The sequence below is a fragment of the Arctopsyche grandis genome, chromosome 9 (assembly GCF_051622035.1).
Source record: "Arctopsyche grandis isolate Sample6627 chromosome 9, ASM5162203v2, whole genome shotgun sequence".
NCBI lineage: Eukaryota > Metazoa > Arthropoda > Insecta > Trichoptera > Hydropsychidae > Arctopsyche > Arctopsyche grandis.
In genome coordinates, this window is record NC_135363.1 from 8,967,533 (window position 1) to 8,987,471 (window position 19,939).

At 33.3% G+C, this 19,939-nt stretch overlaps 1 protein-coding gene across 2 annotated transcripts; it reads right to left on the minus strand.

Moving 5' to 3' along the window:
• Positions 1–8,785: 8,785 nt before the first annotated feature.
• On the minus strand, positions 8,786–16,811 carry LOC143916838 (uncharacterized). Of its 2 annotated transcripts, none has more exons than XM_077438086.1 (12): positions 14,780–16,811; positions 14,463–14,701; positions 14,164–14,384; positions 13,246–13,412; positions 12,180–12,373; positions 11,939–12,099; positions 11,654–11,822; positions 11,386–11,579; positions 10,104–10,233; positions 9,831–10,020; positions 9,612–9,754; positions 8,786–9,515 (listed from the first exon to the last, which is right to left on the minus strand). In XM_077438086.1, exons 1-12 carry the CDS (start codon positions 16,551–16,553, stop codon positions 8,967–8,969), a joined length of 4,131 nt encoding a protein of 1,376 aa, XP_077294212.1. In that variant the 5' UTR covers positions 16,554–16,811; the 3' UTR covers positions 8,786–8,966. The 2 variants fall into 2 exon arrangements, with proteins under 2 accessions (XP_077294212.1, XP_077294213.1); XM_077438087.1 differs by having other exon boundaries at positions 14,164–14,380; positions 14,459–14,701.
• Between the last annotated feature and the right edge of the window lie 3,128 nt (positions 16,812–19,939).

A 19,939-nucleotide genomic window follows, 5' to 3' on the forward strand; every position in this document is an offset into this window, starting at 1 on the left:
TATATATATATATATATATATATATATATATATATATATATATATATATATATATATATATATATATATATAAATATATATATATATATATATATATATATATATATATATATATATATATATATATATATATATATATGTATATACATATGTGTATATATTTATAATAATAATAAATACTGATCCCGCACCTAGAAGGGAGGGGCACTCAGTCTCGACTACACAAAAACAAAGAAAATACAGAAAAACACTACAACTTTCTCTAAAATACCACTTTTTTCAAGAGCTTCGAAATAAGAAGAGAAAGCTGGATTTTATTCTTCAAATAAACTTTATAATTGATAAATAAATTTTATTAAATTTGAAATAATAACTATCCATTCATCTTGTCCAACTGTTATAAATACCGTTCACTTTAATCATTGATAATGTATAAGTGAGTATATTTATCAATATAATTTTACACTTATGTATTTACTATTCCATGGGAGAATATCGCTTATTAAAACTTGGGAAACACAATTGCGATTCTTTCATTGTTTTTAAAATTATCGTATGGCGAATTGCTAACATAATATTGATTTTTAATTATTTGTTTGTCGTTGGTTTGCTTGCGTGCATCTTTTGTGACCCTCAATTTTATATATTTACATATAAATATAAATATATCAGCAATTGCATTTAAACAAAATGTTTCAAAATTAACGATCTTATTTTGTAGAAACAAATTATATTTTTTTTCAATAATAACATTATGTATCATAGAACGGAAAATATGTCACCACATTTTTTAAAGAGTTTAAAGAAATCATACAAATTAAATAGCTCAATTTATATTTGACACCTGTATGTACTTATGCACGTACATAGAACTTACATACGCATGTACATATTTTTTTTTTTTTTTTTTTTTTTTTTTTTTTTTTATTATTCATATACATATATTTACAGGATATAATGTTTATTACAAAGTTGGACATGTATTCCTTATCAGATAAGAGTAGCTCTTGTGCCTGATAAGGGAGCTACGATTCTATTATAAATTCTTAAAATCTATTATAATATTTTTTTATATAAAAATTACATTAAAATTTTTCAGTGCAAGTTTTTTTTGAAAAAGTATTTAATTTGTTTTACTTGTTCTGTTTGGTTAACAATACAGCGTAATTCAGAAGGGAGATTATTATAGTTATTTATGGCTTGGAAAATATAATGGTTTTGCATTTGTGTTGTTTTAAAATTTGGTGTGATAAATTGGTTTCCATTTCTCATTAGTTTATAAAATTCTTGATATTCTTTGTTATTTTTTTCTTTACACATTTTTATAATGGAAGCTTGCTTAAATATGTCATCGATATTTGGTACTGGAAATAGTTTAAAAAGCGATTTTGTCGAGAAAGTAGAGTTTTTTTTAAGTATTACTTTTATAATAATTTTTTGCGAAACTTTTACTGAATTTAGATTGCTTTTGTAGGATCCTCCCCAACCTATAATTCCATAGATAAGCAGAGAGTGGACAAGGGCATAATACACATTTTTTATTATTTTCACATTTAAAATATTTCTTAACCTAACAAATATATATATACATTTCCTTATTCTCTTTACTAGCTCTGTAATATGGCTTGTCCATTTCATGTTTTGATCAATGATAACACCGAGATATTTAATTTCAGAAGAAGAGTTGATTACAGTACAAACAGGATCATGTAGTTTACAGTTTACATAGTCACATTTTTCATCATGGATTGTAATATTAACTTTTTCTATTGGTATTTTTTGTAATGAGAATAATATATATGTTGTTTTTTTTGCATTAAGTGTAAGTAGGTTATTATCAAACCATGATTTCAAAGTATTAATATCTTCATTTGCAAGTTTGTTAACTATTTCCCAAGTTTGGCCTTTTACTAATATATTGTCGTGACGTAGCTACATATGTACGTAAGATGAAATAATGTTTTTACGGTAGAATAGCGGTCGTTTCCCAAGTTTTCTCAGTTGCATAAATCGACCGTAATTGAATAAATTAAACTTGTTTGTAATTACAGGTTAATGCGATTTACGATTACAACAGTAGTTTTATAAACGGTCGTGTTTGACACATCGAGGAAGTATTTTGATCCATTCGTGGTCAAGTACACAGATGATCAGTCATCATACATATGTACATATGATGACTGATCATCTACAAAAGAGTTCGAGGTAAAATAAAGACAAAGTGAAAACGAACAAAGGTAGTTTTAAATTATAATACAATATAATGTAAATTTAGGGCTAAGATTCAATTTGAGTCACGCTCGTGGACTTCTCGGAATCAACCAAAACTGTTTAAATTATACATGTCAATATATAATATGTGGTATAAAATACATTTTTGACTTGTGACTTGTCATTGTACGAAAATAATAAGGAAAATGTCAAATTTTCCTTATTATGCATAATCTATGTAAGTACACGACGCTGAGATGATTTTGATAACATTTACTGCGGTCTATGTAGCAGATCCGGGGGAAATTTAAGAAAAACTCACTCAATATACATCGACCGCAAGGTTTTTCTCAAAATTGTGTATACAATGTACTACTACATACTTCTATATAAATATGAATTTTTGGTTACGTGTTGTTCATTATATGTATCTACAGTTTCAAATTTAGAACCACCAAATTTGTTTACGATCTCAGAATATAATATACAGTTGACTAAAACATTTTCAAAATTCAGTTAGTATTGTAGCCGGTTAAGTGCAATCGGATTAGGCCGAGGCGCATCCCTGACACTGTGCGACCGTTATAATTGGTTTCGAGGATTATCTGCAGACTAAGTGCAAGTAGGCTAAACAATGGCCACCGAATTGGCGTAGTAGCGGCACTGGGTCGCATTCCCGTGGAGTTCTCAGAAGTGACCGATAGCGTGGGACTGAGTGTCGTGGGAATACATATCCGGGTACATGCCTAAACAATAGGGAAGTAACCGGACGTCGAAGATGCCCTGAGAGACCTTTCCTTTATAAGGAGGTACTAAGGCGATATCAAGACATTCTGGACGGAGCACTGCCAGTGCGTGTATCTCCTTAATCATCAATAAATGCTGTGAAACGACTTTGGCCTTTTACTTGGATCCTCCACCCACCCCTACGCTACAGTTTTATGTAGGTATACATATGTAGGTATTAAGCTTAAACTTGTAGATATAAAATTTCAGTTCAATAAATCAAAAGGTTTCTGAGAAAAACATAAAAAACCTCGATTCTCTAGAGTAAAAGTACTACTTCCGGTTGAGTTAAAAATATTCAAAAACAATTTGGGTAAAAAATTTATAATTTCTATTACACGTAAATAATTTTCAGTGTGTTTCGGTTAGCAGTTTAGGAGATAATTGCATTCAAAAACTTAAAAAAAAAGAAGATACCTATGTATGTATAAGGGGAGAGACCATTTCCGGTCAACTAAAAATTTGAAAAAAATTCACCTCGTATCGAAAAGAGTTTCAGAAACCGATACTAAGTTTCAGTTCGATGGGACGAACGGTGTTTAAAAAATACCCATAATTCATAGACACACACACATTTTTTCTTGATCATGAAAACGTGATCAGTGATCGATTCTGAGTTCGAATCAGTCAAAATCTCGAGTTCGAATTTTCGCATGATCACAAAACTTTATCAATTGTTACTACGTACATATGTATATAAAGTATAGTTTATATGCAATGAAAGCATTTTTTTAAATAGAAAAAATAATTTAAACCTCAAAAAGACATGTTCATCACTTATCTGTATTACTATGAGTATATAAGTACAGACATATGTTGATATCTATATGTATGTATGTATGTGTTAGATGTGATCTTTGGTTTTAGAATTTTTTTTATATATTTATGTTCACCCTGAAAAATAAATTAGACTATGTGATTTTACCATGACACTTATTGACTTTAAATGACTAAAAATATATTTTTAATAAAATGAGGTCACTCTAATACATGGTAGGTATGTATGTACACACCTCTATAATATTTGAATTGGATCTGAATAATTTGTCAGCACAATATGAAGATTTCAAAGGATGGTGGGTGACTAATATTCACTTCAGGTAAAATCCATGTCAAACATTTCAATAATTTGGAGAGAAGTAACCTACATATTACCAACAATATTGTATTACTGTGTGTACACAGGGGTCAGCGAGTCATATTTTTCTTGTATGTGCGGTTCAATTTTTGGCGCCTTTTCTAAAAAAAATACTTAAAAAATTATAGTAATTAAAGAACTTAACAAAATCGTACATTTATTTAACTTTTGCTAAATTTTTTTCTTCTGGCTTTCATTTTAGCAAAATCTTAATCGATATAATTGTAGATCGCAAATAATTCTTGATTAGTTTTAACTTTGAAAAGGTTCTCTCTCCCCTAGCAACTGAACTGTTGCTAGGGGAGAGAGAACAAACTGGCAAAGTCTGAAGTCTCAGTGCTATTAATATATTTGGAAATAATTCCTCTAAGTTTTTGTTATTTTATTTTATTTTTACATAAATATATATCAAGAAGGCTTGACAGGAAGACCCAAATGCGCCTTCCTGGACAATTAATTACAAACAATGCAGCATTTTATTATTACATAAATCACTGTATTTCCAGAAGCTGAAGAACACGAAATAACAATTAATTAATTAATTAATTACAGAATTAATCCATTGAGACATCTATGTATTTTAGTTTTGTACATAATTTTTACAAATTGTACATACAATAAATACAGAAGATTTGTGACAACAGGAAAGATGATTTTTTGCCAATTTTGAGGACCGTTTCAACAATTATCAGATAAAATTGGCAAACTTTGGTGAGAAATGATCGATTTGGAGTCATAAATACCCCCGAATATAACCAGAAGTATAGAGGATCGAACTCACTGATCACTTGGTGCTAAACATACACCATTAAGGCACACTGCTGGCTAATGGCTATATATTATATGTTCATATATCCACTTCATAAGCATCCTTGGGTATGTAATACCTTCTTCAATTTTTCGAGACAAAAATTTCAACTCCACTTCAACTTCTTCTGCTTCTATATCCTTCGTTTCTACATATATATTTTCTACATTTTTCTTTCAGCTGTTTGCCCTCCGTTTTATCACACTCTTCAAATGTTATATACAAATTCAAATGGTTCTAGGATCCTACTAAATGATTCAAAACGCATTTTTATTGATGCAATTGCTGTTGTGAACAAAGTGTCGAAAATTTTGGATTTGAATTTCATTTTTGCATCAGGGGGATCGCACCCACCCCACAAAAATTATGTAGCGTTTATTGGTTTTTAATTTGCTCTTTCAACCTCTTTTCTATGGTTTTTTTTATTTATTTTTCAATTGCCAATAATTGACACTTTCTTTTTTGAGCTAATTTGGCGGCTTTTGATCTCGCGCCGGCCCTGTGTGTGTATATAATATATGTTACATAATATATTATATATATACCGGTTTTAGGGGGGGGGGGGGGCTGGGTCGAGGGCGCCAAATAAGGTAGGGCGCCACACGATGCGCCAATGGCGCTCTGAAATTTAAAATTAGAGCGCCAAAAGCCATACAAAATTTTATATTAGAGCGCTAAAGGTGAAATCTTTTTCTAAGGGTGTTTAGAAAAAATTGCCCGAGGGCGACAGTGGGTGTAAGGCCGGCACTGTATATGTACATACTTACATATGTATTTACTCATATAAAATAAGTATGTATTCAAATCAATTGTTAAAACCTGTTCCATGTGTTAAGTATATTAATATGTCTGATTTATTTGTAAGTCGACGAGAGCTGTCACACGTTGACAGTCGTCATGTCACCGCATGTACCATCTACTATACTGATGTACTCCTAATTAAAGCTGAATAGTGCGTCATCGTTTAAAGCAAATATCGTCCACTAAATAAATACGTATCGGAACTAATTTAGCAAACACTTCCAAATTAAACATATTTTCCAAACGTATATATGTATGTATGTAGTACATTCATACGTCTGTGCGGCGGAGATTTCTTTTCAAAAAAATCTGTTAACGAATATTTTTCGTCTCGTCTTTTGAGTTTTCCTGGTCAGACATAAAAGATACCAATCGCAATCAAACACAGAGAAAAAAAAGCGAAAAATACCTGTTTTTACCATTTCCTGAAACTTCGCAAAATATTTGCGAACATACATATGTATGTATTATACATACTAAATAGCTATTTTATTTATTATACATTCGGCATAAAGCGCTTTTGATAAAGACAAAAATGTATCAAGCGCCTATTCAAAAAGACGTTCACCGTGAATTCATTCCATAAATTTTTGGCGAGAATGATTATTGTATTGGCAAAAAACAAACAAACAGGTGCTGCTTAAAAATTTGCTACTAGCAATACTAAGTATACAAAATCTTGAATTTCACAATTGGATCAAAGGCGTAAAATATTTTTTTTAATGAAAAGTTGGCCAATGAAGGTCTTTGATACGGAATATATGTATATATAGCTAGTCTAAATTTAATTACGTGCATACATATATCGAATAACAATAAAATGTAACGTGTGGTTTCTTGGCGTTTAAATATCTATGCTTTAACATTTTTTTAAATAAAGATTTATTGAGCCGTTATATTCGAAAGTGGCATAAGTCCACTTTTCTTCATTTTGAGAAATATCTCGGAAAATATTAAATATAATGTTTTCCGTTTAGCAAATTTAAAAATACTGGTACTACGTTTATTCTGCTTTTACGAGATTCTAGACATATCGAATTAAAATATGTAAGTGATAACAATTTGTGAATTAAGTCAGACAGAAATAGTGCTTTTGGAACTTAAAATTGTACTTCCGCCACTTTTAAATATAACGGCTCAATTGAACGTTGATACTATTTCCATATAATGTGGTAATATGTAGTAATAAGTAATAAATGTTTTATTATGAAAATTAATGAAATAATAGATAAATTTATGATAATTTTATAATATTGTTACGTACACCGCCGACTTAAGTGCAATCGGATTAGGCCGAGTAGAATCCTAGAGACTGTGTGACCGTTATAATTGGTTTCAAGGATTATCTCCAGACTAAGTGCAAGTAGGTTAAACAATGGCCACCGAATTGGCGTAGTAAGCGGCACCCGATCCCTTCTCAGAAGTGACCGAGTGTCGTGGGAATACATATCCGGGTAAACAATGGGGAAGTAACCGGACGTCGAAGATGCCCTAAGCGACCTGTCCCTTTATAAGGAGGTACTAAGATCATATCAAGACATTCTGGACGGAGCACTGCCGGTGTGTGTATCTCCTTAATCACCAATAAACGCTGTGAAACGACTTTGGCCTTTTACTTGGATCCTCCACCCACCTCTACGCAACAATATAATAGTAAAAATAGCATGAAAAAAATGCATACTTAGTGTAAAGTTAAAATCAGAATCTTCATTCCAAACAACTTTTTAAAAAGCAATATAAAATCAACAATGAATAAAACAAAACAAAAAATAACATCGATCCTAGCCTGATATGTATAATAGAATTTACATAAAATAAGTTTTTATATCCATTAAAAATGCAAGATTTGTTTTGAATTGATTACAACTCCTCATTTTGGCCATTAAAATGAAAATTTACACTCCAATACTAAAACGATTCTGAGAAAATTAGATTTTTTTTGTGATCGCGGAAATATAAATCTTAAATTTAAATTTTACATCACTCTATTTTATTAACATTTTGTTTTGTTTATTCCAAGTTTTTATTTAAAATACCTTTACTTTGATTGCATTATCTTTCACATGTTTTTTGATTTATATAAATGTTTTGATTGGTAATATTTTATTTTTACATTGAATATTATTATTGTTTATTTTAATTTTCATCTAAAATCGAATAGGCGGAATTTTAACTGTCAGTAACGCACACGATTATCGAAATAAATAAAAAACATCATTTTTTTCGCAACATGGATTATTTTAGAGAGTTAATTATACAGGTTGTGCATAAATCCACTAAAACCGGTATTTGTATTTGCAAATTAACATTGACCGTGTGCACTAAATTGGCAAATTGACATAATCAAACTCACATGTCATATAATCAGAATTTTTTTAACATTGATAGGATTTATACCAGACTAAAAAAGTTAATAAAATATAAAATTGCAAAAATTCAAGCTACTTTTGGTGAATCCCAAAACTAGATTTCTCGAAACATTGTTCATGCTGTAAGTACACACTATTTATACTGTTTATTTTATATGTCTGCCTAATTGAAACCCATCTTGACATTTATTATTTCACACGCCATTAGGAAAACATATTATAGATGGTGATTATTTATGCGCCATTGGATAAAACACTAAAATACAATTATAATTTTCTTTTTTCCACTTTCAATAACCTTGTAATAAAAACATATAATATAAAATTTTTATGTGTTGGTTGCGTGTAAAGAAAAATATTATCCTTGAAAACGTGAGCATCGTTACAAAGTTAATTAATGTGTAATATATTATTTGTCCTTTGAATATAATATGATATGTATAATATTTACTAAACCTATGCTATTTACAGAGCTTGCGTTAATATTGACTCTTTGAAAAACTATTGTACCTATGTATGTTAAATAATGTAGTTATCTTAGATTTGCTTGAGCGAAACGACTGGTTTTTTTTATTGGAAATAAATATTTTTGTATTATTTATTATTTTTTTTAAAACTTCAATAGCGAGATTACCAATATGTCATGAAGAAGGTGTGAATAAATTATTTTTTAAGTATTTTATTAATAAAATTAAATCAATATACACTATTGAGCAATAAAATTGAAATATTGAAATATATTATTTTACACAATTTATTGTATGTACAAAATATAAAACTTCACATCGTATTACTAAAAGTCTGTTAAATAATAATACTCTGTGTAGTATTTTTACAACGCGAAATTCCGATTTCATCTCCCAGTGTTTTGATTTTCATTGTTTGTCCATTCCCATCCTTCTAAATCATCATCCAGTTGCTTATTTCCACCATCTTCGTCTACCTCTTGCCCTTCTTCTACTTCCCAATGATCTACATCTTCGACATTTTCAGGATCTATTTCGGTTTCTTCCTCCTCTTCATAAATAATTTCTGGTCTTTCATCTTCAAATACGTTTTCTAAATTCTCTTCATTATCATCGATGTAATTTTCATCTTGTTGTGTCTCACTTTGACTATTTTCTTCGTATTCCACTTCTTCAGCGTAATCACCATCCACTGGTTCAGTTTCTTCAATTTCCTCAGGGCCAGCTTCTTCGGCATCAGCAATTTCACCTTCTTCGCCAGGTTGATTTTCACTTTGCCCTTCGTCTTTCGCTTCTGCTTCTTCATTACTATCAGTTTGTGAAGTACTGAACTCGAAAGACATCACTAATTTCTTTCCACTTTGCATGGGAATATCGAATACTAAAGTTAAGAAAACCGATGCCATGATAACGATAAGCAATTCGGATATATCAATCTGGAATAAAATATAAATTGATATTACAATATGAAATCAACCACATACATATGTATATATGTAATATGTAAATATAAAAAATATCATTTTACTTACTGCTGAATTTAATGAAAACTCTATAGGTGCTCTTTGGCTTCCAACATTGTAGAAAAATACTAAAAATTGACACAGGTACATGCAATATGAAATTCTGCTTATTATGACTAACGGTTGCAGACGCAGAAAGTTGTTCAATGGACCTATAAATATAAATAGTGATCACTCTACTGTGCTTGAAGTTTATTCGAGAATTGTTTACATTAGATTTATTTATACCTGCATTTCCAGTAAAGCAAACAAATATAATCCAACTAAGACATAGTGCCCATGCCACAGAAGCTATGGCAGCATATTGAGCAGCTTCATCAACGCTATATTGATAATCTCGCATAGCCATATGCACTGGAGTATACAGAGTCCAACCACCAAAATATATACAACTCAACCAACCCGGTATATACAGGAACTTAAAAACAAAATTTTAGACTTATAAGAAAATATGTTAAGATATATTATGTCATTCAGTCGAAATTTAATAGCATAATAAACCTTAGAGAGTGTGACTTCTTTTCCAGTCTGCTGTAAGAGAACTCCTAACCCAATTCCAGCGAGATAGGGCGTTGCTCGGTGAAGTGCCAGAGCATAACACAAATTTGCAGTTCTATACAGTTGACTTACTCTGAAATTTTATAAATAATATATTGAAGTCTTGTTTATTTCTATAATATTTTAACCGAATTATCTGGTGCTACTCCACTGGGGAAAATTGAAAAACAATTTTGTAATATCAGCTAGAGTACTATGCTAGCATACCTAAATTGTTTATTTTTTTGCTTAAATATCTAGGAAAAAATAACTGACGACTTTCAAATTACTATTTCAATAAATATTAAGTATTAAGTATTAATAATTTGATATAAGGAGACGCCAGATATATCTACATATATACTAGTATATGTATATCAACTTCAAATAGTTCACAATATTCCCCAAATACCTCAATAACGAACAGCAATGTTTGTCAAAATGTGAGTAAGTATAATTTAAAATCAAGTACATACAGGGGCGGCTCGTGACTTTAAATCAGTTGGAGCACGAGGAGGATAAAGTCCCCCCCTACATATTTATATTTTTCTAAAAAACTTAATATATTTTTAATAACATTTAATGCAAGGAAATTGGCTTTATTTAACAAATTATCGGCTTTGGCAAAAATGTGATTAATAAAAAATATTTAATGATAAAATTGTCATATTGTGATTAACAATTTAAGCATACTTTCCAAAATATAATTGAAATGTTGAAAAACGTTGACAGTGTTGTGTATTTTTCGAATCGTATAGAGAATATAGACGATCGGGCTGGCATATTCTGCCCCAAAGAGACTTTTACGCAGTCTATTAAAAGCAACCTTCTGTATGTATATGGTAATACGGATATATTTTCTTTGCGTCGACTGACTGTCCACACTCTTCACACGGTACCACTTGCAAGTGCCAGAGAAGCAGGTAAGCTGAAGCTGGCGACCACGGGACCACGCCAAAAATAAGCGACTGCCCCGAACTGAATTACGAACCGGTTCTGCTCATCGCGTGGTGAGCAGAATAAACAAACATTTGTTGACTCTTAACAATACAAAAATAATATACAAAATTTATTGGTTAGGAGAAATGTATGTCGGGCAGCGCCCCAGTTGCCTTTAAAGAAGAGCCGCCACCGAGTACATATGTACACCAATTGAGGAATAAGTGGTTAATAGTTTGAAAATTTAGCTGTTTTAGTATAATACCATGATTTAATTATCACACTGATAAAATAAAATAAGACCTACGTGATTCCGTGATAGATAACTAGTGATAAATTATCAGATATAGTCGCTGAGTATCGCAACCAAATTGCCAACGAATGCAAAGCTCCGAGGATTGGAAGTGCAAAGGTGGGTCGTGATCGTAGAGCCCAAACCGTTACCGGAGCCAACCACCACAATTGCATGTCCAAAGCCAGTTGATGGGTATGAGTTGCACACTGAAACAAAACAAAACAAAATAAAACCACATTCATTCAATTATCCAATTGGACAATACATCAAATGCACGCACCATATCTTCGAATTCGAAGAAATTTTGCAGGTACATTAAATTTTGCCACATGTTATCCTGACAAAGCTCGGCATTTCTGGTGACGACAGTGCCCCATTGAGGTCCACTGCCGATTTTGTCCGAAATCCAAGCGTACCAAAGCAAGACGGCGAAGAGGGCCGGAGTCAATCTAAAATATGTCTACAATGTTTTCAGCTTATCTCATGCTAAATTGTGATCAGACTTCCACAATATGCACGTCGTAATTGCGACACATTATACGGTGGTTGAATATTCTAAGTATACCTGATGTATCTGGCTATGTAGCGTCGTAACCACGGAATACTTCCCGTCTTGTCGAGGTCTTGACTCATATGATAAGCAGTGAGCACACCACTCAGAATTAAGAAAGTGTCAGTGTAAATTAAACTAGCTCTTAAAGTTGCTGAAAACGGTGAGTTGGATACCTATTGAGTGGTAATATGAAAATGTTAACATAACTTAGCCTAACCTATACAATCCATACTATATTGTTCCAATAGTATACCTCAGTTAAGAATCCTCTGTTTGTGTATGGTACCATTGCTATGGCCATTACTTTGTGACCTACTATTAATGCGATTGTACTCAGAGCTCGTATTCCGTGGATGCACTCAATATCACCATCGGCACTGGCTTCCATCAACAATTTTCCAGTCGTTTGTTTCAATGAAAATGCTTTTACTAGGAGGCTTTGAACTTCTATAACAAAAATAAAACGTAATTCAGTTCCTATTAGAAACTTTTGAAGGATGTTTTTCTAACCCACAGAAACAATAACATAGCAAAATGGGTTTCAACCATATGAAACAATGAATTCTTAACTAAAATCTTAATCATAATTAATACATAAACTTTTCAGTTTCAATTTTAGCCCAAAGTATTGCTGGTAACTACTTACCACTAAAATAACACACCAACGCTAGTTGAAAGTGAAATAATATATTGGAATGAGTTAGTAATGCACAAGAGTATTGTCGTGTGCACAAAAGATAACCAAATTAACACAAATTTAATATTCATCTTATAGAAACCCGAATTGTGATATGTATTGCCTTCATCATGAATGCAAGTAGTATTTATATATAAACAGCAGAATAGACTAATGGTTAGCATATAATGTTTTGAACATAGTGGTCATGAATAGTGGTTTTTAACATAGACCTTGGATTTGTGACTCCAGGTCGGTTGTTTCCTATTAGAGTTTACCAATTTATCTGATTTTCATTGAAACGGTTCCAACAAATTGGCAACCTTACCCATTTTCTAGCAAATCTCGACTTTTCAGCAATCTCAAATTTCGCTGAATTATAAAAAATGCTGCAAATTTACAAATCTGACCATTAATGTATCTGTGAATGTTAATTGATATATATTTACTGAATTTCGCTGAATTGTTAATGCTGTGAATTAAAAAAATTATATCATAGATGTCTCTACGGGTGTTAATTGATATGTATTTACTTTATATAATACTTGTATCAAATGTACAATGTTTCTAGCCAGGAAGGTGCATTGGGGTTTCCTGTTAAGCCTTCCTGGTATAGATTAAAAATAAATAAAAATATATTTACTGGGAGTCTCCTTTGGTTCACCACTTTCATTTGGATCTGTCTGAGGATTTTCAGAATTAGCTTCTTCTTCTTCTTCTGTTTTATTTTCTTCATTGGGTTGATCACTTATACACATATCTTTAATAGTGGCATAAATTGTAATTCCAATAATGACAATGTAAAACAATCTGAAACCAAATATGTGACAGTTGCTTTTAAATATTATTATATTTACATTTTACTGAATATAAGATTAAAAGCGCGTTTATTATGCTTGTCAGAAACAAATTATGATACATCATTGTAAGCCCAGAATGTTATATGCAATTTCATAGTATTTAAATTCAGTTACTAGCAAATATATATATACAAATACATCAATAATGAATTTTACTTAATTATATAAGTATATATGTGCTATTTTAATCTTAACATTGAGTTATTATATACTCGAACAACGCCAAGTATGTATGAGAGTTACAAAAAAAATATTTTAACTGAAATACTCATATATGCATGCACGAATGTGTGTGTATATAAAAATTGTGGGTTTGGTGCAAACGATCGACAAGCGCCAGACAGACTGTACCACAGATTAACTGGATGGCTGCTTTAAACGCAATTCTCGACTTCACGAATGATAGATTGCACATCAGATGACGAGTAACCTTTCGATGTGCACAGATGCAATTATTAAAATGGTAATTATTAAAATTGAGTTGGATCTTTCTGGCGAATTTAATAAGGCAAAATTCGGAACTAAAGTATCAGAAGCACAGAACGTAGTATGTAGGTATGTCGGGACTTCAGGTAGATTTCGCTTAGTGTAAGTGCGAGCAGTGCGCACGCATAAGGTAAACGTGTCGTTAATCTGTGGTTCAGTCTGTCTGGCGCTTGTCGATCGTTTGCACCGCATCGAAAAATTGTACATAATCTTACATGGTAATAATAGTGGGTATATCAATCCACTTCTTCCACCAATGACTCTTAGCAGTATGACAATCGATAGGATCAACATCAACTTGAAAACTTAACCCAGAAGAGTAATTATAATGACGGAGAGCATCTCGGACTATGAACTCCGCTTCAGCTGCACCACAAGCAGCTGGCAAACATACGCCCCAGTTCAAAGTAGTGAATCTTGGTATGAAATGTCCTGGCTAAATCATGTAATGAAATCTCAATAAAGAAAATCAAAAACTTCAAAATTAAGTTTTAAAATATAAAACAATACTTGCATCATTGATATTACTTCTGATGAAGTTTTTAGACTGTGCAAAGTACAGTGGTACACGGGTACTTGGAGATGTAGAACGGATGTCAATATGAGCCAAGCAATAGCGACCTGCAACTTTAACCAAGGAACCAGTCCTCAATCTCACGCGTGCTCCTGAAGCTAAACACTCGTCGAATTCACCCAATTGGTAACTGTTACCTCTAAGCAGTCCTGACGGTACCTTCGCCGTAGCGTCCAACACTTCAAACAATCAAAACAATAGATTAATACAAACAAACAATCACATTTAAAAGTGATGATCAATAATGGTGAGCTTACTTTCAAGAGGCCACAATTTTCCACCTCGCAATTGTCTTAAGAGAATCTGTCCATGTCTACGGCATTCTGGGTTGTGAATTCTGCTAAAGTTGGGAGCGAAAGTTGGGAAGAACGTGTAATAATCTTCAAAACTTGCTTGTCTCATGTTTTTCCTTTGAACGATTTCACTGGTTCTTTTTAGAGGAATGCCCTTTTTGACGTTGCTGTGTATAACTTTGGTTTTATCACTTTTGACTTCACGACTGTCTGCTTTTTTTAATGGTTTGTCGGTGTGTTTTGGAATTTCTTTGGGTTTCACTTGTTCTTGCACTTTTATTTTTGGAGTCTCTTTTTTCATTGGCTCAACTGGTTTTGAATCAGGTTTCGCATTGGGTTTCGGTTGTTCTTTTGGTTTCGGTACTTCTTTTGGTTTTGGTACTTCTTTTGGTTTGGGAACTTCTTTTGGTTTTGACGCTTCTTTCGGTTTTGGTACTTCTACTGGTTTGGGTACTTCTTTTGCTTTTGGTACTTCTACTGGTTTAAGTACCTCCTTTGGTTTTGGTATTTCTTTTGGTTTTGGCGCTTCTTTCGGTTTTGGTACTTCTACTGGTTTGGGTACTTCTTTGGGTTTTGGTACTTCCTTCGGTTTAAGTACCTCCTTTGGCTTTGGTGGTTCTATTTGTTTAGCCGGTTCTTTAGGCTTGGGAGTTTCTTTAGGTTTTGCTACTTCTTTTGCTTTCGTTGGCTCTAAAACTTTATCATCCTTTTTCGATTCACGTTTTTGTATATCTTTTGACATACTTAAATCTGGTACTATCGAACCCTTTTTCTCTTCTACTTTTTGTGTTTTCTTTTCTTCTACAACAGTTTTATGTTGTTTATTAGGAATCGTTTCAGGGCTTACTTTACTTGTCTCTTTTTGTTTGGGTGCTGCCACTGGATCAGGCTTTACTTTTAAATTTTCGACTTTTATATTTTTTGTATCTTTTAATTCTTGACCTTTAGGTCTCAAGCCAATTTTAAATGGAGAGTCTTTTCCTTTCATACTTGGCAATTTAGCTGACACTGCATTTTTTGGTAAATATTTAGATACTTTTTCGTCTTCAGAATCATCTTCATCAGAATCATCATCATCGTCGTCGTCGTCGTCGTAATTGTCGTCGTTATCAGTACTGTCGGTGTCATCATCCGAGTCTTTAGTATTGGAATCATCATTATCACTATCTGTCTCATCATCATCATCATCATCATCATCCTCATCGTCGTCATCATCGTCTTCATCGTCATCATCATCCTCATCGTCGTCATCGTCGTCATCGTCGTCATCTTCATCAGAATCACTGTCATCTTTTGAGTCTATACCAGAATCGTTATCATAATTGTAATAATCGTCATCTTCATCATCATCATCACTAATGCGTATATCAACATCGCTATCATCTTCATCTGTGCTATCATCATCCTCATCACTTGCGATGATTTTGAATCTAATAGCAGGTTTTATTACCGGCAAGTTTTTCTTTGGCGCCAATTCAGGTTTACTTACCAGTTTAGCTGGCGGGCTCGCGTCCACTATGTGTTTAGTTTTTGACGAATCGACAGGAGGATGTTTCAGTGGCAACGAGCCAACGTCTCTATTACAATTGTCACATTTTGCCTTCTGAATCGGCGATAATGGAGCGTCTGATGACACCGCTTTCGTTGGAAGGTCTCTGATGCGAAAAGCTTGAGCCAAAGTAGCGCACAGGATGAAACAGCCGATGGCAACGGCCGTGAAACGCCCAGCGACCGCCATTGTGTCACGGAAGAAAACCTTCAAAATGCCATTTCATCCGATAGAGCAGCTGAATCTCACTAGAATGTGGAGCACATCACTAAAATATGGAGGGGGAGAGGAGGCGCGTTCAGGATTCTTCGATTGCGGTGTTATTCAGGGGACTAGGAGTCGCTCGATGGCTCATCACACTGGGATGGATATGCGATAATAGGAGAGCAATCGAATGTCAATTATTGTGGTAGATGAGAGTGGCCGATCCGGGCCATGCGAGCGCACTGTGTCAATTTGGCCCCGTCGGAGTGGAGCGACCATGGCACGCGTCCAAATGCCAGGTTTTTATTTAGCAGCAGCTGCCGAGATGGTCTCAGAGCATGTGCGATATGCTCCTCGGCAACAACAATATCAGACGAAATTAATTGACATCAATCGTCGGCTTGGACACTCGCTAAACCAGTACCCATATCGTTCAACAATGCCCAGTAGCTAAGCTCGAGGATCATCAGCTTAAGTTAACGTACACATGCATCACCATTGGATGAAGAACTCTTCAACACACTTCCATTCAGCTCTGTTATGAGCAACACTCATCCATCTTATCCCATACATTTTCCTTATTTCGTCTACCCAGGGCCGTGCCTAGGAGTTCCGTCGCCTATGTCCAAACTTAAATCGACCGCTCTTTAATTTTATCAGCATTTGTATTATATAAATCATATTTTAAAACTATCAGTTCTGAACAGGACCAGACGACAAGAGAGACTGAATATTTTCCAGTTCATTCATGAAAATATAGTGTTTTTACCCCCAAACCCACATCTAGGACATTGTTCTTTCTATGACCAACCAATACTCAACATCCTTGAAGAAATACACCTGGCGCTCGCAAAGATAATTGAACCGAATCTATACCTACTATCCCGTTATTTCCCCGAATTATAGTTTGGGAGTGTTACAAGTTGTAACTTGCAACAGCAATCCACAAGTACATATACAACAAGACCACCCAAATGTATTTTAAAAAGTACGATGTCTTGTTTCGTATTTTTTAAGGAATATAATTTGTTCAACTCTCATTTCATTCGGCCGCCTGTGTGCGTTGCACACATTTTAACATATGGTAGGCGCGGTCCTGCGTCTACCCATCTCATTTGTGGCCTAACTTGCACTCTTTTAGGCTCTCTTGGGTATCATTCTGGCACTTTTCATTAACGTTCCATATGCAACTTTTCTATTTATACCTTACTCTCACATTAATCAAACGCTATATGTTTTAGGCAAAGCTGTGTTTTTTTTAAATAAATTATTAATTATCTCAAATGCATTCCATTCTATGTGATTTAATTCGTTTCTTTATCTAATCTTTATCATATCCCCCCGGATATGCTATGACTTCTCTATTAAATATGGCAATTATTGCTATTGCTACTGATCTATTGTATATGCTTGGTATAATATATGTACATAAACATGGAGAGATAGGAATTCATAACACTATTCAGTTGATTGAAATCCAGTGATAATACGCTGATTGTTCTATTATTGTTACATTAGCTTATGTAGCAAGCGTTAACCCAATTGCTCTATGTCTATTTACGTACATTTGACGAGACAGTTACGCTTGAGGCAGGTCAGTAAGTCTGTTTGACAATATGTTTTGTGAATGCAAGCGTACTGTATGATAATTATCCAAAATTATGCAATCATGCAAAAGAACGCAAAAACAACACTTTGAATCATCCATAACTGAAGGAGATTGTTCATACTTATAATGTGAAGAAATAAAATCATCAATGATGAGTTAAAACAGATGGGTCTGATTGCTGTCTACATGAGGCAAACCGCAACCTTCTCCACTGACATGACATCACACGAGAGCAATTTAACTGTGGTTTACCGGAGTATTTAACGCGTTAAAATAGTACTTTTTGTAGTTATATTTTCAATTTCATTTATACCTCACATAATTTATAAATATTTTAATAGCGAGTCTTCTACAAAATACCACGTGTAACACAAAAAGCGCGTTTGATTTAACAGGGCATACGATTCAGAATGATTGAAGATATTGACAGTAAACATTATACATTTTGCTTTTAAATAAACTAATTTTTGTTTTTTTGTGATTTGTTTACTCTTTAATTTTGGGTGACATAAAAGTTACGCAGTGTATCTATAAGTTACTACAGCTGTTCACCATCCACTGCTGGATGAAGGCTTCTCCAACACGCTTCCAGTCGTCTCTGTTTTACGAAACTCTAATCCATCTCACCCCACACATTATCCAAATTTCGTCTACCCATCTTCCCTGCGGTCTTCCTTTAACCATTTTGAATTCTCTCGGGTACCATTCAAGCGCTTATTTTGTCCACTTTCGTCCATTCTTCTAGCCACATGACTCGCCCATTGCAATTTCAATCTCTTCACTCTATCCACTATGTCCACTACTCTTGTCATACTTCTCACCCACGTGCTCCGAATCCTGTCTTTCCACGTTATGCTGAGCATACAGCGTTCCATATTTCTTTGAGTGCATTGGACTTTATGTAGCATCTTGGCGTTCAGTGTCCAAGTTTCACATCCATACGTCATCACTGGCAAAACGCATTGATCGAATATCTTTTTCTTCTGACAAAGTGGCATTTTTGGTTTAAAAACAACACCCATTCTTCCACATGCACTCCATCCTAATCAGTGTATAAGGTTCATTATATCCCAAATGCCAATTTAGAATGGAATTCATCAATAACGAAAGGTTTGAATCTTCATAGCGCCATAGTAAATGAGATGAAGTATAGCTGAAGCACTATTGAACTGAATTTCTCTGTTGAAACAATACATATTGTACTATTATGGTATTTTTTTCGCTTCTAATTTGCACATCGTCGTTTGTTGAAAATCGTGTCAATGATAAGTTCATTTTGTATAGACGTTGTACCGGAGGAAAATTATGCCATTACAATTTCCCATGAGGTCAAATCCAAATCGTTATTTAAAGATTAGCTGAAGCTTCTATATACTACATAGTTTAGTCGATTCTCAACCACCAACGACAATGTACAACGTAAAAATCATACTTTTATTAGGGATCGTGTTCATTTTATATTCGACAGCTCATTCTCAACCAAAAAACTTTTATTGTGATAATAATAATTTTATAAACTTATACAAAAATAATTCTTCGTGTAATATTACCGATTCTCATTTTCGAAAAGAACCAAGTGAGAACAATATAAATTTAAGTTTTTCAAAAAAAATTAACATTTTTCAATTGTGGAATGCTTTTCCGTCAAATTTCATTCCAACAAACAATGTGAGTGATCAGTGTGCTACTGATACCAAGAAACTGTTTCAAGACGTTCAAGATTTAAAGTTATGGGCTTTGAAAAGTGAGTTGAATCTTAATA